Below are 17,838 nucleotides of genomic sequence, written 5' to 3' on the forward strand. Positions count from 1 at the left end.
ATGACTGGGATGGTTTGGGCTATTCCTCCATGGTTTGGGTGTCCCTTTTCACAAAAACCCCAAAGAATAGTATAGGAATCCTATTATAGGAATCAAAGAAGTGACGAAAAATCTATTTAAGATCCTTAAAGGACTTTTACCTAATGATTGTTTTTTTTTATATTTTAATAATTGGGCTAGCACGTTAGGGGCGGTGAGGTTGGGTTGGGGGGAATGTTTTTGAGAGGAGTGTAAAATGTTTAGATTAAATAAAGTGTGTCAATAAATGTAAAGATAAATTTCACTTGGGGATTTTTCGTTGTTTAACATAATTGCAGGGGAGAATCTTTGAAAGTTTCTGTTTGAGCGGCAGTTGGCAAACGGATGTGGAGGAGGTGTTGTCCATTTGCAAATTGTGGGCCCGGCCGGGCCTAGGGTTAGGAATGTAGGAACACCTTGGGGAAAAGTGTTTTTTTTTTACAAACAAAATAACAACTAATGAGCAATGAGCAATCTACAATTTTACAAATTGTACATCCTCAATGCACAGCCTCATATAGGCAGAGAGTAGTGTCACAACAATCCATCTCGGAGGATTATTTCAAAAAGAGAAAGAAAGCCCGAATTCTTTATAGTATTCAATGTTCTTATCCATGTCAATGGCGCTTGCGCTGTTGGATGTGCAGAAAATTTAAGAAATAAATCATAACGACCCCCCCCCCCCTCCCCATCCAATAATAATTTCAAAAAGGGGGTGAAAGCCCGAATTCCATAACATCTTCCTCATCTTCCAGTCCCACTGCATGGCATGCGGCACAGTGCGAAATAACCACTCTACGAAATAACCAATAAGAAGTCAGGAAAGTGTTGTGCGTGACCTAAATATTATAATTTAGGGGCCAAGGGTCACTCGTATCTTTCAACTGGCTGACGATAACGATGTACATGTGAACATGTACAGTACTGTACATGTAATTCCGAACGTCCTCCGTCGTAGTGTAATTGCGTGTATCGGCAACGGAGAAAACGTCAACAGAGAGGGAAGGCGGTGTATAAAGGGACGTTGGTAAAACGCGGAACGATTGCGGAACGACGGAATGGCGGAACGCTTTTATATACGATGTAACAGATTGTATTGCACGTATGTACATACGTACATACATACGTACGTGTATCCATGAAGCATGGAGGTAGAAATATGGAGGTAGCTAGATTGCAAGACGACTGTAGAATTTGCTGCATATATTCCAGTGTATAGAAAGTCTTTGGAATGATACTTTGTACTTACCAGTGCGTTCTTTCATTGGACAACTTGGCATTTCAAGATTATTTTTTAGAAAGGTTCTTCGTGCATGATGACATTATGCATTAACATGGAGCACTGCTGAAGTCCATGGCTGAACTACAACGACTGTACAACTGTGTGTAATTTGTATGCATGACCCACACGCGCATACTGTGTATGTACATAGGCTTCATCCCCCTATTATGGCTGATGATGGTGCATTGCGCGAACGAAATATAAAGGGGGGGGGGCATGATTAATGAGCAAAAACACCATCAAGGACGGGGTGCTCCACCAATTGCAATATACCAAAATATTCTTTAAGGACTCCTCTTTCATACTAGCTATCCAAAATAGTGGAGCACCCCGTCAATGAGGTCGAAAAAATTAGTTCTTTTGGCGGAACGTTTTTAAGCCACCATTAACACGTACAGTGCATTGCGCGAACTGAAACAAAATAAGGGGGTACATCGACGGACAAAAACACCATCAAGGACGGGGTGCTCCACCAATTGCAATATACCAAAATATTCTTTAAGGACTCCTCTTTCATACTAGCTATCCAAAATAGTGGAGCACCCCGTCAATGAGGTCGAAAAAATTTGTTCTTTTGGCGGAACGTTTTAATGCCACCATTAACACATACAGTGCATAGCGCGAACTGAAACAAAATAAGGGGGTACACGGATGAGCAAAAACACCATCAAGGACGGGGTGCTCCACCAATTCCAATATACCAAAATATTCTTTGAGGACTCCTCTTTCATACTAGCTAACCAAAATAGTGGAGCACCCCGTCAATGAGGTCGAAAAAATTAGTTCTTTTGGCGGAACGTTTTTAATACACCATTAACACGTACAGTGCATAGCGCGAACTGAAACAAAATAAGGGGGGTACATGGATGAGCAAAAACACCATCAAGGACGGGGTGCTCCACCAATTCCAATATACCAAAATATTCTTTGAGGACTCCTCTTTCATACTAGCTAACCAAAATAGTGGAGCACCCCGTCAATGAGGTCGAAAAAATTAGTTCTTTTGGCGGAACGTTTTTAATACACCATTAACACGTACAGTGCATAGCGCGAACTGAAACAAAATAAGGGGGGTACATGGATGAGCAAAAACACCATCAAGGACGGGGTGCTCCACCAATTCCAATATACCAAAATATTCTTTGAGGACTCCTCTTTCATACTAGCTATCCAAAATAGTGGAGCACCCCGTCAATGAGGTCGAAAAAATGAGTTCTTTTGGCGGAACGTTTTTAAGCCGCCATTAATACATACAGTGCATAGCGCGAACTGAAACAAAATAAGGGGGGGTACATCGACGGGCAAAAACACCATCAAGGACGGGGTGCTCCACCAATTCCAATATACCAAAATATTCTTTGAGGACTCCTCTTTCATACTAGCTATCCAAAATAGTGGAGCACCCCGTCAATGAGGTCGAAAAAATGAGTTCTTTTGGCGGAACGTTTTTAAGCCGCCATTAATACATACAGTGCATAGCGCGAACTGAAACAAAATAAGGGGGGTACATCGACGGGCAAAAACACCATCAAGGACGGGGTGCTCCACCAATTCCAATATACCAAAATATTCTTTGAGGACTCCTCTTTCATACTAGCTAACCAAAATAGTGGAGCACCCCGTCAATGAGGTCGAAAAAATTAGTTCTTTTGGCGGAACGTTTTTAATACACCATTAACACGTACAGTGCATTGCGCGAACTGAAACAAAATAAGGGGGGTACATGGATGAGCAAAAACACCATCAAGGACGGGGTGCTCCACCAATTCCAATATACCAAAATATTCTTTGAGGACGCCTCTTTCATACTAGCTATCCAAAATAGTGGAGCACCCCGTCAATGAGGTCGAAAAAATGAGTTCTTTTGGCGGAACGTTTTTAATACACCATTAACACGTACAGTGCATAGCGCGAACTGAACGAAATAAGGGGGGTATACGGATGAGCAAAAACACCATCAAGGACGGGGTGCTCCACCAATTCCAATATACCAAAATATTCTTTGAGGACTCCTCTTTCATACTAGCTAACCAAAATAGTGGAGCACCCCGTCAATGAGGTTGAAAAAATGAGTTCTTTTGGCGGAACGTTTTTAAGCCGCCATTAATACATACAGTGCATAGCGCGAACTGAAACAAAATAAGGGGGGGGTACATCGACGGGCAAAAACACCATCAAGGACGGGGTGCTCCACCAATTCCAATATACCAAAATATTCTTTAAGGACTCCTCTTTCATACTAGCTATCCAAAATAGTGGAGCAACCCGTCAATGGGGTCGAAAGAAGTTTTTTCTGAACCCGTTAGTTGGGTAAAAATCACTCCCTGAGTTCGATCTATAAATCAAACTCTTTATCCGCAGTGCTATAGTATAGCCGTTGTTGCAACAAAGGAATGCTTACACCAGCGAGAAACATGTGCGTCTCCCGCATCCAGTAGGCGTTTTTTCTATTAAAATAAAAGTATAACATTGTATATAATTCTTTTCGTGCCTTTCAATCTATAATTATTAAAAGATACACCATTGGCGAGCAACATTGGTGTAGCTAGCTTTCGTTGAGACCGCAGTGTTTAGTCGTTCAACACTCTTGCGTTGAGTTGGATCTGTATTGCTGACGCCGGGTGGCAGTTAACACAATGTTTGGCACACTTTATGTAGATCCAAAGGTTTTTGTACTGACATAATCATTGGCTTTTGTTGTATACCACTATAGCATGACAGCAATAACAATCGTGTCTCAAGATAGGATTAACATACTTGTGTAAATGAGTACATGTCTGTCGCAGGTTTTTACCTAGGTTGTTGTAAACAAGTTTGCTATAAAATAAAACGCAATGGACAGCAATTAATTTTGAAACGCTTCTCTCAGTGATGGTTACTATTATTATAATATTTCAATATCACAACAGTTGGAATGAATTTAGGTACAAGGTTATCAAATATACACGTCAATGGGTTACTGTGAAAGAACAAGTGCAACAACTCACAAGAAGAGCAAAGTCACAAATCAGGTTTGTTCTGACTTTCTCCTTCAAAGAATAAAATCATACAGTACACTTTAAACCACTTATAAAGACACTGGACACTATTGGTTATTGTCAAAGACCAGTCTTCTCACTTGGTGTATCTCAGCATATCCATAAAATAATAAACCTGTGAAAATTTGAGCTCGATTGATCGTCGGAATTGCGAGATACTATGAAAGAGAAAAAACACCCTTGTCACACGAAGTTGTGTCCTTTCAGATGCTAACTTGATTTCGGGAGATTTTAAAAATTCTAAACTTGAGGTCCCGAAATCAAATTCGTGGAAAATTACTTCTTTCTCGAAAACTACTTCACTTCAGAGGGAGCCGTTTCTCCCAATGTTTGAAACTATCAACCTCTCCCCATTACTCGTTACCAAGTGAGGTTTCATGCTGATAATTATTTTGAGTAATTACTAATAGTGTCCACCCTTTAAATTTCAATAAACTGAAGTTGTACAGTACATTCAATTTAGCAAAATCAATAAAGGCAATAGTAAAATTCGTTCTAGCTACTTCAACAGTAATTACAACTCTGCAAAATGACACCTGGTCAACGGCAATTAACCACTGAAACAAAAAGTTCGTAGTGGAGCAACGGCCACGATAGTGTTTTTACAAGTGTTTTTTTTTTGCTCATCCATACCCCCTTATTTTGTTTAATTTCGCGCAATGCATTCCGTGCTAATAATGGTGGCTGAAAAACGTTCCACCAAAACAACTTATTTTTTCAACCTCATTGACGGGGTGCTCCACTATTTTAGACAGCTAGTATGAGAAAGGAGTCCTCAAAGAATATTTTGGTGTATTGGAATTGGTGGAGCACCCCGTCCTTGATGGTGTTTTTGCCCGTCGATGTACCCCCCTTATTTTGTTTCAGTTCGCGCTATGCACTGTATGTATTAATGGCGGCTTAAAAACGTTCCGCCAAAAGAACTCATTTTTTCGACCTCATTGACGGGGTGCTCCACTATTTTGGTTAGCTAGTATGAAAGAGGCGTCCTCAAAGAATATTTTGGTATATTGGAATTGGTGGAGCACCCCGTCCTTGATGGTGTTTTTGCCCGTCGATGTACCCCCCCTTATTTTGTTTCAGTTCGCGCTATGCACTGTATGTATTAATGGCGGCTTAAAAACGTTCCGCCAAAAGAACTCATTTTTTCGACCTCATTGACGGGGTGCTCCACTATTTTGGTTAGCTAGTATGAAAGAGGAGTCCTCAAAGAATATTTTGGTATATTGGAATTGGTGGAGCACCCCGTCCTTGATGGTGTTTTTGCCCGTCGATGTACCCCCCTTATTTTGTTTCAGTTCGCGCTATGCACTGTATGTATTAATGGCGGCTTAAAAACGTTCCGCCAAAAGAACTAATTTTTTCGACCTCATTGACGGGGTGCTCCACTATTTTGGATAGCTAGTATGAAAGAGGAGTCCTCAAAGAATATTTTGGTATATTGGAATTGGTGGAGCACCCCGTCCTTGATGGTGTTTTTGCTCATCCGTGTACCCCCTTATTTTGTTTCAGTTCGCGCTATGCACTGTATGTGTTAATGGTGGCATTAAAACGTTCCGCCAAAAGAACAAATTTTTTCGACCTCATTGACGGGGTGCTCCACTATTTTGGATAGCTAGTATGAAAGAGGAGTCCTTAAAGAATATTTTGGTATATTGGAATTGGTGGAGCACCCCGTCCTTGATGGTGTTTTTGCCCGTCGATGTACCCCCCTTATTTTGTTTCAGTTCGCGCTATGCACTGTATGTATTAATGGCGGCTTAAAAACGTTCCGCCAAAAGAACTCATTTTTTCGACCTCATTGACGGGGTGCTCCACTATTTTGGTTAGCTAGTATGAAAGAGGAGTCCTCAAAGAATATTTTGGTATATTGGAATTGGTGGAGCACCCCGTCCTTGATGATGTTTTTGCCCGTCGATGTACCCCCCCTTATTTTGTTTCAGTTCGCGCTATGCACTGTATGTATTAATGGCGGCTTAAAAACGTTCCGCCAAAAGAACTCATTTTTTCGACCTCATTGACGGGGTGCTCCACTATTTTGGTTAGCTAGTATGAAAGAGGAGTCCTCAAAGAATATTTTGGTATATTGGAATTGGTGGAGCACCCCGTCCTTGATGGTGTTTTTGCCCGTCGATGTACCCCCCTTATTTTGTTTCAGTTCGCGCTATGCACTGTATGTATTAATGGCGGCTTAAAAACGTTCCGCCAAAAGAACTCATTTTTTCGACCTCATTGACGGGGTGCTCCACTATTTTGGATAGCTAGTATGAAAGAGGAGTCCTCAAAGAATATTTTGGTATATTGGAATTGGTGGAGCACCCGTCCTTGATGGTGTTTTTGCTCATCCGTGTACCCCCTTATTTTGTTTCAGTTCGCGCTATGCACTGTATGTGTTAATGGTGGCATTAAAACGTTCCGCCAAAAGAACAAATTTTTTCGACCTCATTGACGGGGTGCTCCACTATTTTGGATAGCTAGTATGAAAGAGGAGTCCTTAAAGAATATTTTGGTATATTGCAATTGGTGGAGCACCCCGTCCTTGATGGTGTTTTTGTCCGTCGATGTACCCCCTTATTTTGTTTCAGTTCGCGCTATGCACTGTACGTGTTAATGGTGGCTTAAAAACGTTCCGCCAAAAGAACTAATTTTTTCGACCTCATTGACGGGGTGCTCCACTATTTTGGATAGCTAGTATGAAAGAGGAGTCCTTAAAGAATATTTTGGTATATTGCAATTGGTGGAGCACCCCGTCCTTGATGGTGTTTTTGCTCATTAATCATGCCCCCCCCCCCCTTTATATTTCGTTCGCGCAATGCACCATCATCAGCCATAATAGGGGGATGAAGCCTATGTACATACACAGTATGCGCGTGTGGGTCATGCATACAAATTACACACAGTTGTACAGTCGTTGTAGTTCAGCCATGGACTTCAGCAGTGCTCCATGTTAATGCATAATGTCATCATGCACGAAGAACCTTTCTAAAAAATAATCTTGAAATGCCAAGTTGTCCAATGAAAGAACGCACTGGTAAGTACAAAGTATCATTCCAAAGACTTTCTATACACTGGAATATATGCAGCAAATTCTACAGTCGTCTTGCAATCTAGCTACCTCCATATTTCTACCTCCATGCTTCATGGATACACGTACGTATGTATGTACGTATGTACATACGTGCAATACAATCTGTTACATCGTATATAAAAGCGTTCCGCCATTCCGTCGTTCCGCAATCGTTCCGCGTTTTACCAACGTCCAATCTAGCTACCTCCATATTTCTACCTCCATGCTTCATGGATACACGTACGTATGTATGTACGTATGTACATACGTGCAATACAATCTGTTACATCGTATATAAAAGCGTTCCGCCATTCCGTCGTTCCGCAATCGTTCCGCGTTTTACCAACGTCCTGTATAAAGTACCCGAAAACTACTTCCAAATGGTAGGATTTTCACCATGGCTTGGTATTTTTTTGTAGATAATGAAAAGGACAATTATTCAAAGGCCAGTTTTCACCTATTAACAGTAGTATTAATTATTGTGATAATTCCAAAATGTCTGGTTGGTTACAAACATAAACAAACAACAATAATCTAATATTTATGATGATGTGAGTACTGAGTGTGTGACTCTGTCATGCTCTGTCTGTGTTGAGGTTCGAGTGCGGTGGCATGCAATGCAATGGTATGCGTGGTTTGTTGTTTGTTTGTTTGTTTGTTTGTTTGTTTGTTTGTTTGTTTGTTTGTTTGTTTGTTTGTTTGTTTGTTTGTTTGTTTGAATGATCGTCCCATCGGCATCAAGAGAACTCGGCAAACGTCTATCTATATGAATTACACATATCAAGAAATTGTGATTCAGTTAAAAACTACGACAATATATTTATTCCAGTCATAAGGTTTATCGCGATTCAGAACCGCAATGCGTTGTGGGAAGGAATATGGGGCGGTTTCTATGCAGTTTCTACGACTCGCGCACGCAACGCCTATACCTTTGTGTAGGTTCAACAGCGCCCTCTCTTGATATTTTGCTATTGGCGATAAACCTTATTGTGAAGTCAGCAGTTAGCTGGGGGATTTGAACCTGAAACCTTTTGTCGTGACTCATGAGTGCAAGTCCTGCACTGCAGTCAAACCACTTGACCACGGTTTGTTCAATTGCAAGAACAAACACTACTAAACAGTCATTTTTGGGGGCACAATCTTTGAAGTAGTAGCGATAACCTAACTCTCCTGCCGACGACGCAGAGGTACGTTATCGCAACTATTTTTGAAGATGGCCTTTTTTTGTCAACAAACCCTCTCTTCTAAATAACAGCAACAAGCATCAGCTGGCGGCATTGCACTTTCTGACTCAAAATTTTCATGACAACTCTCAACATTAAGTCTAACTTTAAATGTTGCCATATTCTTTTTTGCATAAGAAATTTAGGAAAAGTTTCCAGATGCCTTTGGTGCCACCACTTTTTCATTCATTATGAAATAATATAGAACCTAATTTACCTCAATAAGATATCCCTTTTTGTAAAAAAGAGTGAAAAAGTGGTGGCGCCATACGTAAAGTTATCCTCTAATTTACCTCAATGAGAATGAGATATCCCTTTTTTTTTTAAATAGTGAAAAAGTGGTGGCGCCATACGGAAAGTTATGTAAAATGTATAAAAATAGCAAATAATAACTTTTAAACTTAATAAGTTCAAGCAACCAACAGCTCTCACTCACATTCTAAATTCAACCAAACAGAGCAAGGACCAGGGCCCATTTTCATAGAGCTGCTAAGCACAATTACTTGATAAAAACAGGATTACCAGCCAAATTTCCTTTTTTGCATACTGCTTGTTACTGGTGTTCAGCTGTCGTTTGCTTATCCTGAAAATCACATGGAAATTTGTTTGGTAACTTCACATAAACAATTCAAGAAACTACTTTAGACTCATTTGTACAGAAATACTTGACTCTTTGACTTCACTTTCCATTTGAACATCTTGAGTTTGGGGATTCCTTTTTTTGCATCTTCTGATGCATCTTTGATTGTCATATATTATTTGTTTATTGTAATAATAATGAGAATTCGGGAGACTTCTCGGTTCTGAAAAGAACTGTCCTGCTTTTTAACTACTAGTACTACCTGGACGGAAGTTAGAAAATGGGCTGAGACTACTACTTTAGCGTATTAAAGCCATTGTACACTTTCGGTTCAGAAAAAAAAGAAAAAAGTTCACAGATTTACAAATAACTTACAGGGTTTACAGAAGGTAATGGTGAAAGACTTCTCTTGAAATATTATTCCATGAAATGCTTTACTTTTTGAAAAAACATTAAAACAATTATCAATTCTCGACATCGAGAATTACGGATTTATAGTAAACACTTTTCATGACACAGCGAAACGTGCGGAAACAAGAGTGGGTTTTCCCGTTATTTTCTCCCAACTCCGATGACCGATTGAGCCTAAATTATCACAGGTTTGTTATTTTACATATAAGTTGTGATACACGAAGTGTGGGCCTTGGACTATACTGTTTACCGAAAGTGTCCACTGGCTTTAAGTGGATCATTATTAACTTCTCTTCGTTTTTGTACTTTTAGGGCTTACTGGCCTTTTTGAAGGCCAAATTGGGTAGCAACCCAAACCGCAAACTTCAGATCCTCCTCCTTGGTCTCGACAACGCCGGCAAGACAACGCTCATAAGAGGACTAGCTCAAGAAGATATCAGTCACATGACACCAACGCTTGGATTCAACATCAAGACTGTCAAATGCCACGGTGTGGACTTGAATGTGTGGGATGTTGGAGGTGAGTGTTCTCAGTGTCTCCCTTAAAGGGTCTGGGTACTTTTTGTAAGACACAAAACACAATGTCCTCACAGATTTACATTAAACCCACACAGTTCAAAAATAATGATGGTAGAAAGATTCCCTTAAAATATTAATTGCTGAGTTGCTGTAGTTTTTGAGAAATGAGTAAAACAAGTCACAAAATTTTAGCATGTAAAAAGTATTTTCTTGATATTGTTTTACTACAGCACCTTAGCTACTAATTGGTTTAAGGTACTTTCTACTATCATTATCTTCAAAAGGTGTAAGTTTATGTATATCTGTGGATATTGTGTTTTGTAATACAAAAAGTATCCAAATCCAGTGGTCTGCTGGCCAGATGGCAGTTAAAACACCCAAAGACCAGTCAAAGATTTCTCCAAGTGGTTCGACAGTTTTAAAAGCCCCTGTTGAAAAGGCTGACAGACTGGTGTAATGCCAAGCTAATTGGTCCTGCTAGACAGTCACTGAAACATTTCAGGGCAAACCCTGATTGTAATTTTATTGGTTGTTGTCAGTCTTCCTTACCCCCTCCCTACCTGGGCCTGATTTCCTCTTGTTTTTTTAATAAAAAATTGGAGGAGATGGTAATGGGCTACCAGGGTTTGCCTGTACTGTCTTCAATGACTGGCCAGAAGAACCAGTTAGCTTGTCATTATACTAGCTAGGCTTTTAATTACTGAACAGGGCCCAGTTTCATAGCTGCTAAGCACAAACATTTGCTTCCAAAGCATTAAATTTTTGCCTTGGGGAAAACACAGGATTAGCAACCAAATTGCCACGTGATTTTCAGGATAAGCAAACAACAGCTGAACACCAGTACCAAGCAATATGCAACAAATGGAAATTTGGCTGGTAATCCTGTTTTTATAAAGGAAGAAATTTCATGCTTAGCAAGTTTTTGTGCTAAGCAGCTCTATAAAATTGGGTCTTGGTCAGCTAGACTACTTGGAGTGATTTAAAAAAAAAACATAAAAAGAAGTATAGGCATTCATAGGTTAAAAACAAAAGAGTTAATACTTAAAAACTTTATTCCTTAGGTCAGAGAACGATTCGACCTTACTGGGGGAACTACTATGAGAAAGCTGATGTTCTAATTTATGTAATAGACAGTGCAGATACTACACGCTTGGAGGAAACAGGAGAGGTAACAATGTTGTTGATTTAATATAGACACTGGACACTATTGTCAAATACCAGTCTTCTCACTTGGTGTATCTCAACATATGCATAAAAAACATACCTGTGAAAATTTGAGCTCAATCGGTCATCGAAGTTGCGAGATAATAATGAAAGAAAAGAACACCCTTGACGCACGAAGTTGTTTGCTTTCAGATGCTTGATTTCGAGACCTCAATTCTAAATCTGGGGTCTCAAAATCAAATTTGTGGAAAGTTACTTCTTTCTCGAAAAGTACTCCACTTCAGAGGGAGCCGTTTCTCACAATGTTTTATACTATCAACCTCTCCCCATTAATCGTTACCAAGTAAGGTAATTACCAATAGTGTCCACTGCCTTTAATAATAATAATAGTATAATGTATCAACGAATTCGTTGGGCCCTGAGCAGTGCTGACTGAACCCCTATAGATTGATGTCACTAAGCGTCATCAATACTATATTTGATGATATGTGCACGCATGCAGGGCTATCATTGGCTTAGAGCTGTGCGCAGTGCGTACACGTATGAACTTTTGCATTGGTTATCATCAAATATGGCGGTTGATGACGCTTAGTGCAATCCATCTATTAAAAGACCAGCATCTTTTAAACACTCTTCAGTCTCCTGACAATGACTAGAACAGGCTAGTTGAAGCGTTGGTATCAATGCAAACTCACTCCTTAGCAGTGAAGTTAATAATGGGAATCTCCTCATTCCACTAAGCATGCTAAGTGAAAGTAGTTGTCCTGGCTGATTGTCCTACATTTAGCCCAGGAAGTAGTTATTAAGTTCTGGATTGGATGGACCGGTCGGTCCTGTGTGTTGTGTATGCTGGTAAAAAAAGTACACTTTTAAGAGAAGGGGGCTGCCCCTGTAATTCTGGCATGGTTGTCAATTCCATATGCACCACCAACCCTGCATTTGTGAGACAGGGCCACAAACTATGGAGCAGCTCCTGAGATGCCCCCTCTGCTGGAGCTAGAATGCAAACCTGAGGACCTTGCAGAGTATATTGATATTGCTAGGAAATGTGTCCAGTTCTGGCTGAAACACAATATCTAGTGTTTGGACACGATAAGAAGAAGAAAGAGAACCAACCCTGTCTGTGTGATCACTGAGAAGGGGTGTTAGTGCAGTATCAATCAGACAAGACAAAATTGTATAAATTTAATTTAAAAAACACTTTTTTTTTCTTAAGGAGCTTGGCCAGCTATTGGAAGAAGAGAAATTGTCCGGTGTACCACTGCTAGTCTTTGCAAATAAGCAGGACCTTATTAGCGCAGCAACATCAGCAGATATTGCGGAAGGCTTAAATCTTCACACCATAAGGAACCGTGTTTGGCAGATCAATGCTTGCTCTGCAGTCACAGGGGAAGGAGTTGAGGTGAGAACTTCCTTGTCTTATCAAACCCTTTTCACACGACAGCAATTTAGCAGGAGTCCCTTGCTTTATTTTAGCAAGGTTGTGAAATTTTACAAGTTGCACTTTGTGTGAAAAGACAATATTTGGACCTGCCATAATCCCTTGCAAGAACTTCTCTAAGTTGGCATAATTTTGGAACAGTGCACAAGTTATTGTTCATTCACACCAGGTGCATTTTTTTATTTTTATATTATTACTATTATTTTATTTGCCATAACAGTACAAAACAAAATACATTGACAATATACCCCGAGATGGGCAAGGGACAACAAAAGCAAATACATACTATGATCCGTAGATCTGTTGCCCCACATCTGGGGTACACAATAAAATTAATATAGATTTAACATAATATACATGTAGTACACAAAGCAATAAAAAAAAACCAGATAATTATACAACCAATAGCAAATTTAATAATAAATATATAATAAGAATACAAAATAAATTTAAAATAAATAAGTAGAAATTACAGATAAGGTAAGGATAAACAATAAAAGGAAACAAATAAATAAATAAAAAGTAAACTTGTAGATAAATTAAACAACTTAAAATATTGCGCAAGTGATTCAGCTACAATGTCAAACTTGAGCATGGGAAAATTGTTAAAATGCTGTCATGTGAAAAGTGAATAATTTCCAATCTTTCTTTGTTTCAAACTGGTTTTCAACTCTTTATACCTTAAACCTTTGCCGCCACACTACTCTGAAAAACAGTTTGCCGAGTTCCCTGTTTGGGAAAATCATTCAAACAAACAAACAAATCTGAGCTTCAAAATGCTTCTCTATTATTCAAGAATATTGACAGCTCTCTTAATTCTCAATTTGTTTGAATCACACAGGAAGGAATGGAGTGGATAGTGAAGAACGTAAAAGCAAGGTAACATTTTGCCCAATCATCCGATGCTGCAAACAAAAGAGAGTCAAACTCAAGTGGCCTTAATTTGTTCAAACCAAACAGCTGCAAATCAAATTTGTAGATTTTTTTTCTTTTATTAGTTACCGGCTAGCCTCCAGAAGTTGTGGAAACAATTTTGTCCTTGTCATCAGATTTGTGTGGTTAACTCACCACCATCAGGGGCCAATTTCATAGAGCTGCTTAAGCAAAAAATTTGGTTAAGCACGAAAATAGCTCGCTTATATTACACATGTTACTGGCCAAAATTTCCTGCCATATACATTGCTTATGACTAGTATTAAGCTGTTGTTTACTTAGCATTACAATTGAGTGGAGTCTTGGCCGGTAATCTGATTTTACTAAGCAATGAATTTTTTGCTTAAGCAGAAATTTTTGCTTAAGCAGCTCTATGAAATTGGGCCCTGGGCCCAATTTCATGGCTCTGCTTACTGTAATAAAAGAATCAACGCTTACGGATGGAAGCAGGAAATTCTGGGCTAATGTCAAGCGTATTTCACAGATTTGCATGGAATTTTTACTTGTGCGTGTGCGTACTCTTGTTACTAGGCATTCTTCGCATACACAGCTAGCGTCTGCGCTTGCACAGTAAGCGGAGACTGGTGATCGTAAGCACAGAATATGGCGGTAAGCAGAGCCATGAAATTGGGCCCTCGCAGGATCTGTATCATAGACCCAAGAACTTGAATTTGTGCGACTTACAGGTACGCTCATCGTGATTATAGTCTGCTTGTGGCAAGACATGGACTCATGAACTCTCACCCAGTTACCGCATGCATGCTCGATAACCATCGTAGCACAAACAATAGCTTTGAAGGGCACCTTCATTATTTTTGCACAGGCGTGTGCTGTAACTGGGTGAGAGTAAAAGAAGTAAATATCTGTCTACAGACTCCCTTTGATCATAATGAAAGTGCCCCTTTAGCTGTTTCATAGTACCCACCACTTGGATTCTACCTTTTGATTGATTTAGAGCCCACCATCTGACATGTCTTACTTTTACTAGAAAGCTGTGCAAGCACGACGCAATCAATATATAATACCTGTAGTAACCAATGTACTATACCCAGGTGTTGTAACAAATGTTTACTTATTTTCCTGAGCAATAGTTAAAACTACAACTTTCTTGTGATATCTGGAGCAGCATTTTTTCACATGGCATTGACACGGATAAATAGAATGCTTAATGGAACACCTTGGGGTAGCTTAAACCATAGCGCTCAAAGCAGTCGATATTTGTACCTCCATTAAAATAAGTCCCCTAAGTTTTATTGTTGTGTTTCTCTTTTAAAGGCAGTGGACACTATTGGTAATTGTCAAAGACTAGCCTTCACAGTTGGTGTATCTCAACATATGGATAAAATAACAAACCTGTGAAAATTTGAGCTCAATCGGTCATCGAACTTGCAAGATAATAATAAAAGAAAAATACACCCTTGTCACACGAAGTTGTGTGCGTTTAGGTGGTTGATTTCGAGACCTCTAGTTCTAAACCTGAGGTCTCGAAATCAAATTCGTGGAAAATTACTTCTTTCTCGAAAACTATGGCACTTCAGAGGGAGCCGTTTCTCACAATGTTTTATACCATCAACCTCTCCCCATTACTCGTCACCAAGAAAGTTTTTATGCTAATAAATATTTTGGGTAATTACCAATAGTGTCCACTGCCTTTAATTATTAAGAATGTGCTAATATTGAGAGGGGTAAAACTGGTAAATATCTTTCAGACAAAGTTAAATTAAGATACTTTTAAGGGACCTCAATGTTTAACCAAGGTGGGTTTTTTTAAAGAAAGTTGGCAAATTCAATTTTGTGGTTTAATTTATGTTCAACATTTTGCCTTTTACTACTTAGTAAGTTAGATCACTTTGGTACAGTGTTTCTTTATTATGAAACAAAAATATGATGGACACTTCACTATGTGTTTAATATCAGAATAATGTGAAATAATATCTGAACTGGGTTGGGAGGAATTAAAGGTTGAACAAAACAAGTTTCAATCAACTATACGGTACAAATTTAAGTAATCGACAAGCCATTTTCATCAGTGACTATTTAAAGTGAATTTTACAGAAACAATAGTAATAAAAGTATTTAGGTTGTAAATGCAAAAAATATATAATTGATGTGAACGAAATGTTTTACATCGAATAATGAAATGTTATCACACTTGCAGGTAAGGCTGTGTCCGAAACAGAAACTTCATCTACGGCAAGATCAGCGCATCTGCCAGTGTTGAAGTTGCCGTTTTGGACACGGCCTTGGAATTAAAGGAACACGTTGCCTTGGATTGGTTGAGTTGGTCTTTGAACAGCGATTGTAACCGTTTGTTATAAAATTCAATGGGTAGAAAGATGTTGTAAAAGTAGAATACAATGATCCACACAAACATGCCTCGAAATTGCACGGTCTTCCTTTACCTCGTCGACTAACGCGATCGGCCGTTTATAGGAGTCAAATTTTTGACTCCCATAAATGGTCAACCGTGATAGTTCTCACAGTAAAAGGAAAACCACGCAATTTTGAGGCAAACTTGTGTGGATCATTGTATTCTACTTTTAAAACATTTTTCCAACTATATGCATTTCATAAAAAACGGTTACAAACGCTTTTATAGACCAACTCGTCTGATCCGAGGCAGCGTGTTCATTTAAATGAATGGTCAGCAGAAACTCCTCAGACTGTTTGCAATTTTACATGGTAATGGGGATGTTTTATTGGACACAAGGGATGTCGAACACAATTTCCAATGAAATGTGTTTCAAGCCTTTGGTGATCAGGGGCCAATTTTACTAAGAGCTAAGATTGGTTTTTAACTGCAAATCAATCATAGTTGCCAAGTTAAGTTGGGTGTCACAATACAAATCACCATGGCTATGCTGACAATTTGTCTTGCGAAGTATTAAGCCCTGGCCCGTATTTCTAAGAGCTGCTTGAGCAAAAAAATAATGTAAGCAAAACAAAGATATGCTATATACCAGGGGTGCGTTCCACTCGCGCAAATGACTCGCAACTGTTCGCGCAAACGTTTTTTATCTTTTGAACGATTGGTGCTTATACGCGATGTCAATATGGCGGCGCCCTAAAATGAAGATGGCGCGTACCACACATAGTTTTTTTTTACTTTGTTTTTGCGGCAATAGTCCTCTTTCCAGTTATAACAACTCGTTCCACTTGAAATTGTTTGCGAACGTGCGCAACTGTTGGCAACGTTTGCAGGAGTGGAACGCACCCCAGAATAAGGTTACCAGCCAAAATTCCACGTCACTTGTTTAAATTGCGATTAGTATTCTGATCATGATTGCTATACAGGGATTTTTAAAGCATTTTTTTGTTTGACGTTACCCGGCAAGAGGCGGTTGGAATGCTGTCGGCCTCTTTGCAGGAGAAAGATAGAAAGAAGGATTCTTCCATTATCGGAAGAGGAAAAGTTACTCACTCGGAAAAAAAGAGTCACTCTCTGATTGTGCCTGATACCACCTCAAAAGATTTTATGGAAATGGATTGATATTAAATTTATATTAAATTTTGTTGACATATATTTAATCTATTAAACAGAGTTATATTGCATGAATTAGTCTTAACTGTATTCACGATGTGTTTTTGTGTATTAAAACTATTTAATGTCTTTGAGTTTATGCAAAAGAATCAATTTATAGTTTCAAAAATAACCGAAAATAACCAAAACGATAAGACTAGTCTTAACTCTAGTCTAGTCTAGTCTAAGATATTATATACATTTTCTTGAAAATATGTAGAGGGGGAACAAAATCAAAACAAAAGCATGATGTTTATTTTGTAGATTTTAACCGAGAACTGTTCAATTTGACTAAACTTTAATCGACTTTAATTAACTTTTTATCTCAAAATTTTTCTTGAGGTTTCAAAAACGAAAAGTGTACTATGCCTGTCATTTTACTTATTTATGTATAAAACTTTTATAAATTAAACTGTAAAGTAAGTGTGTGTGGTTTCTCTTAAACAATTGTGTCATATTTAAAGTTAGTTAAACTATTACCAAAAACCAAAAAGTCTGTGTTTTTATTCCAAATAAACAAATAAGATAGGAAGTGTATGATTGAGTTTGTTTTGTTTTGTTTTACTTTTGACTCTTTTTAATTTCTTTTTAATGAGTGGGATTAGGTACGGTCTCCTCCTCCCCTAGAGTTTGATCAAGCTA

At 38.8% G+C, this 17,838-nt stretch overlaps 1 protein-coding gene across 1 annotated transcript; it reads left to right on the forward strand.

The window, feature by feature from the left end:
* Positions 1-951: 951 nt before the first annotated feature.
* LOC139941209 (ADP-ribosylation factor-like protein 3) lies at positions 952-16,772 on the forward strand. Its single transcript, XM_071937669.1, has 6 exons — positions 952-1,028; positions 7,757-7,788; positions 9,932-10,139; positions 11,200-11,306; positions 12,519-12,704; positions 13,585-16,772. The coding sequence occupies exons 2-6, from the start codon at positions 7,786-7,788 to the stop codon at positions 13,624-13,626; spliced, it is 546 nt and encodes a 181-aa protein (XP_071793770.1). The 5' UTR covers positions 952-1,028; positions 7,757-7,785; the 3' UTR covers positions 13,627-16,772.
* The last annotated feature ends 1,066 nt before the right edge of the window (positions 16,773-17,838 follow it).

Source organism: Asterias amurensis, chromosome 8, assembly GCF_032118995.1.
Source record: "Asterias amurensis chromosome 8, ASM3211899v1".
NCBI classification, from domain to species: domain Eukaryota; kingdom Metazoa; phylum Echinodermata; class Asteroidea; order Forcipulatida; family Asteriidae; genus Asterias; species Asterias amurensis.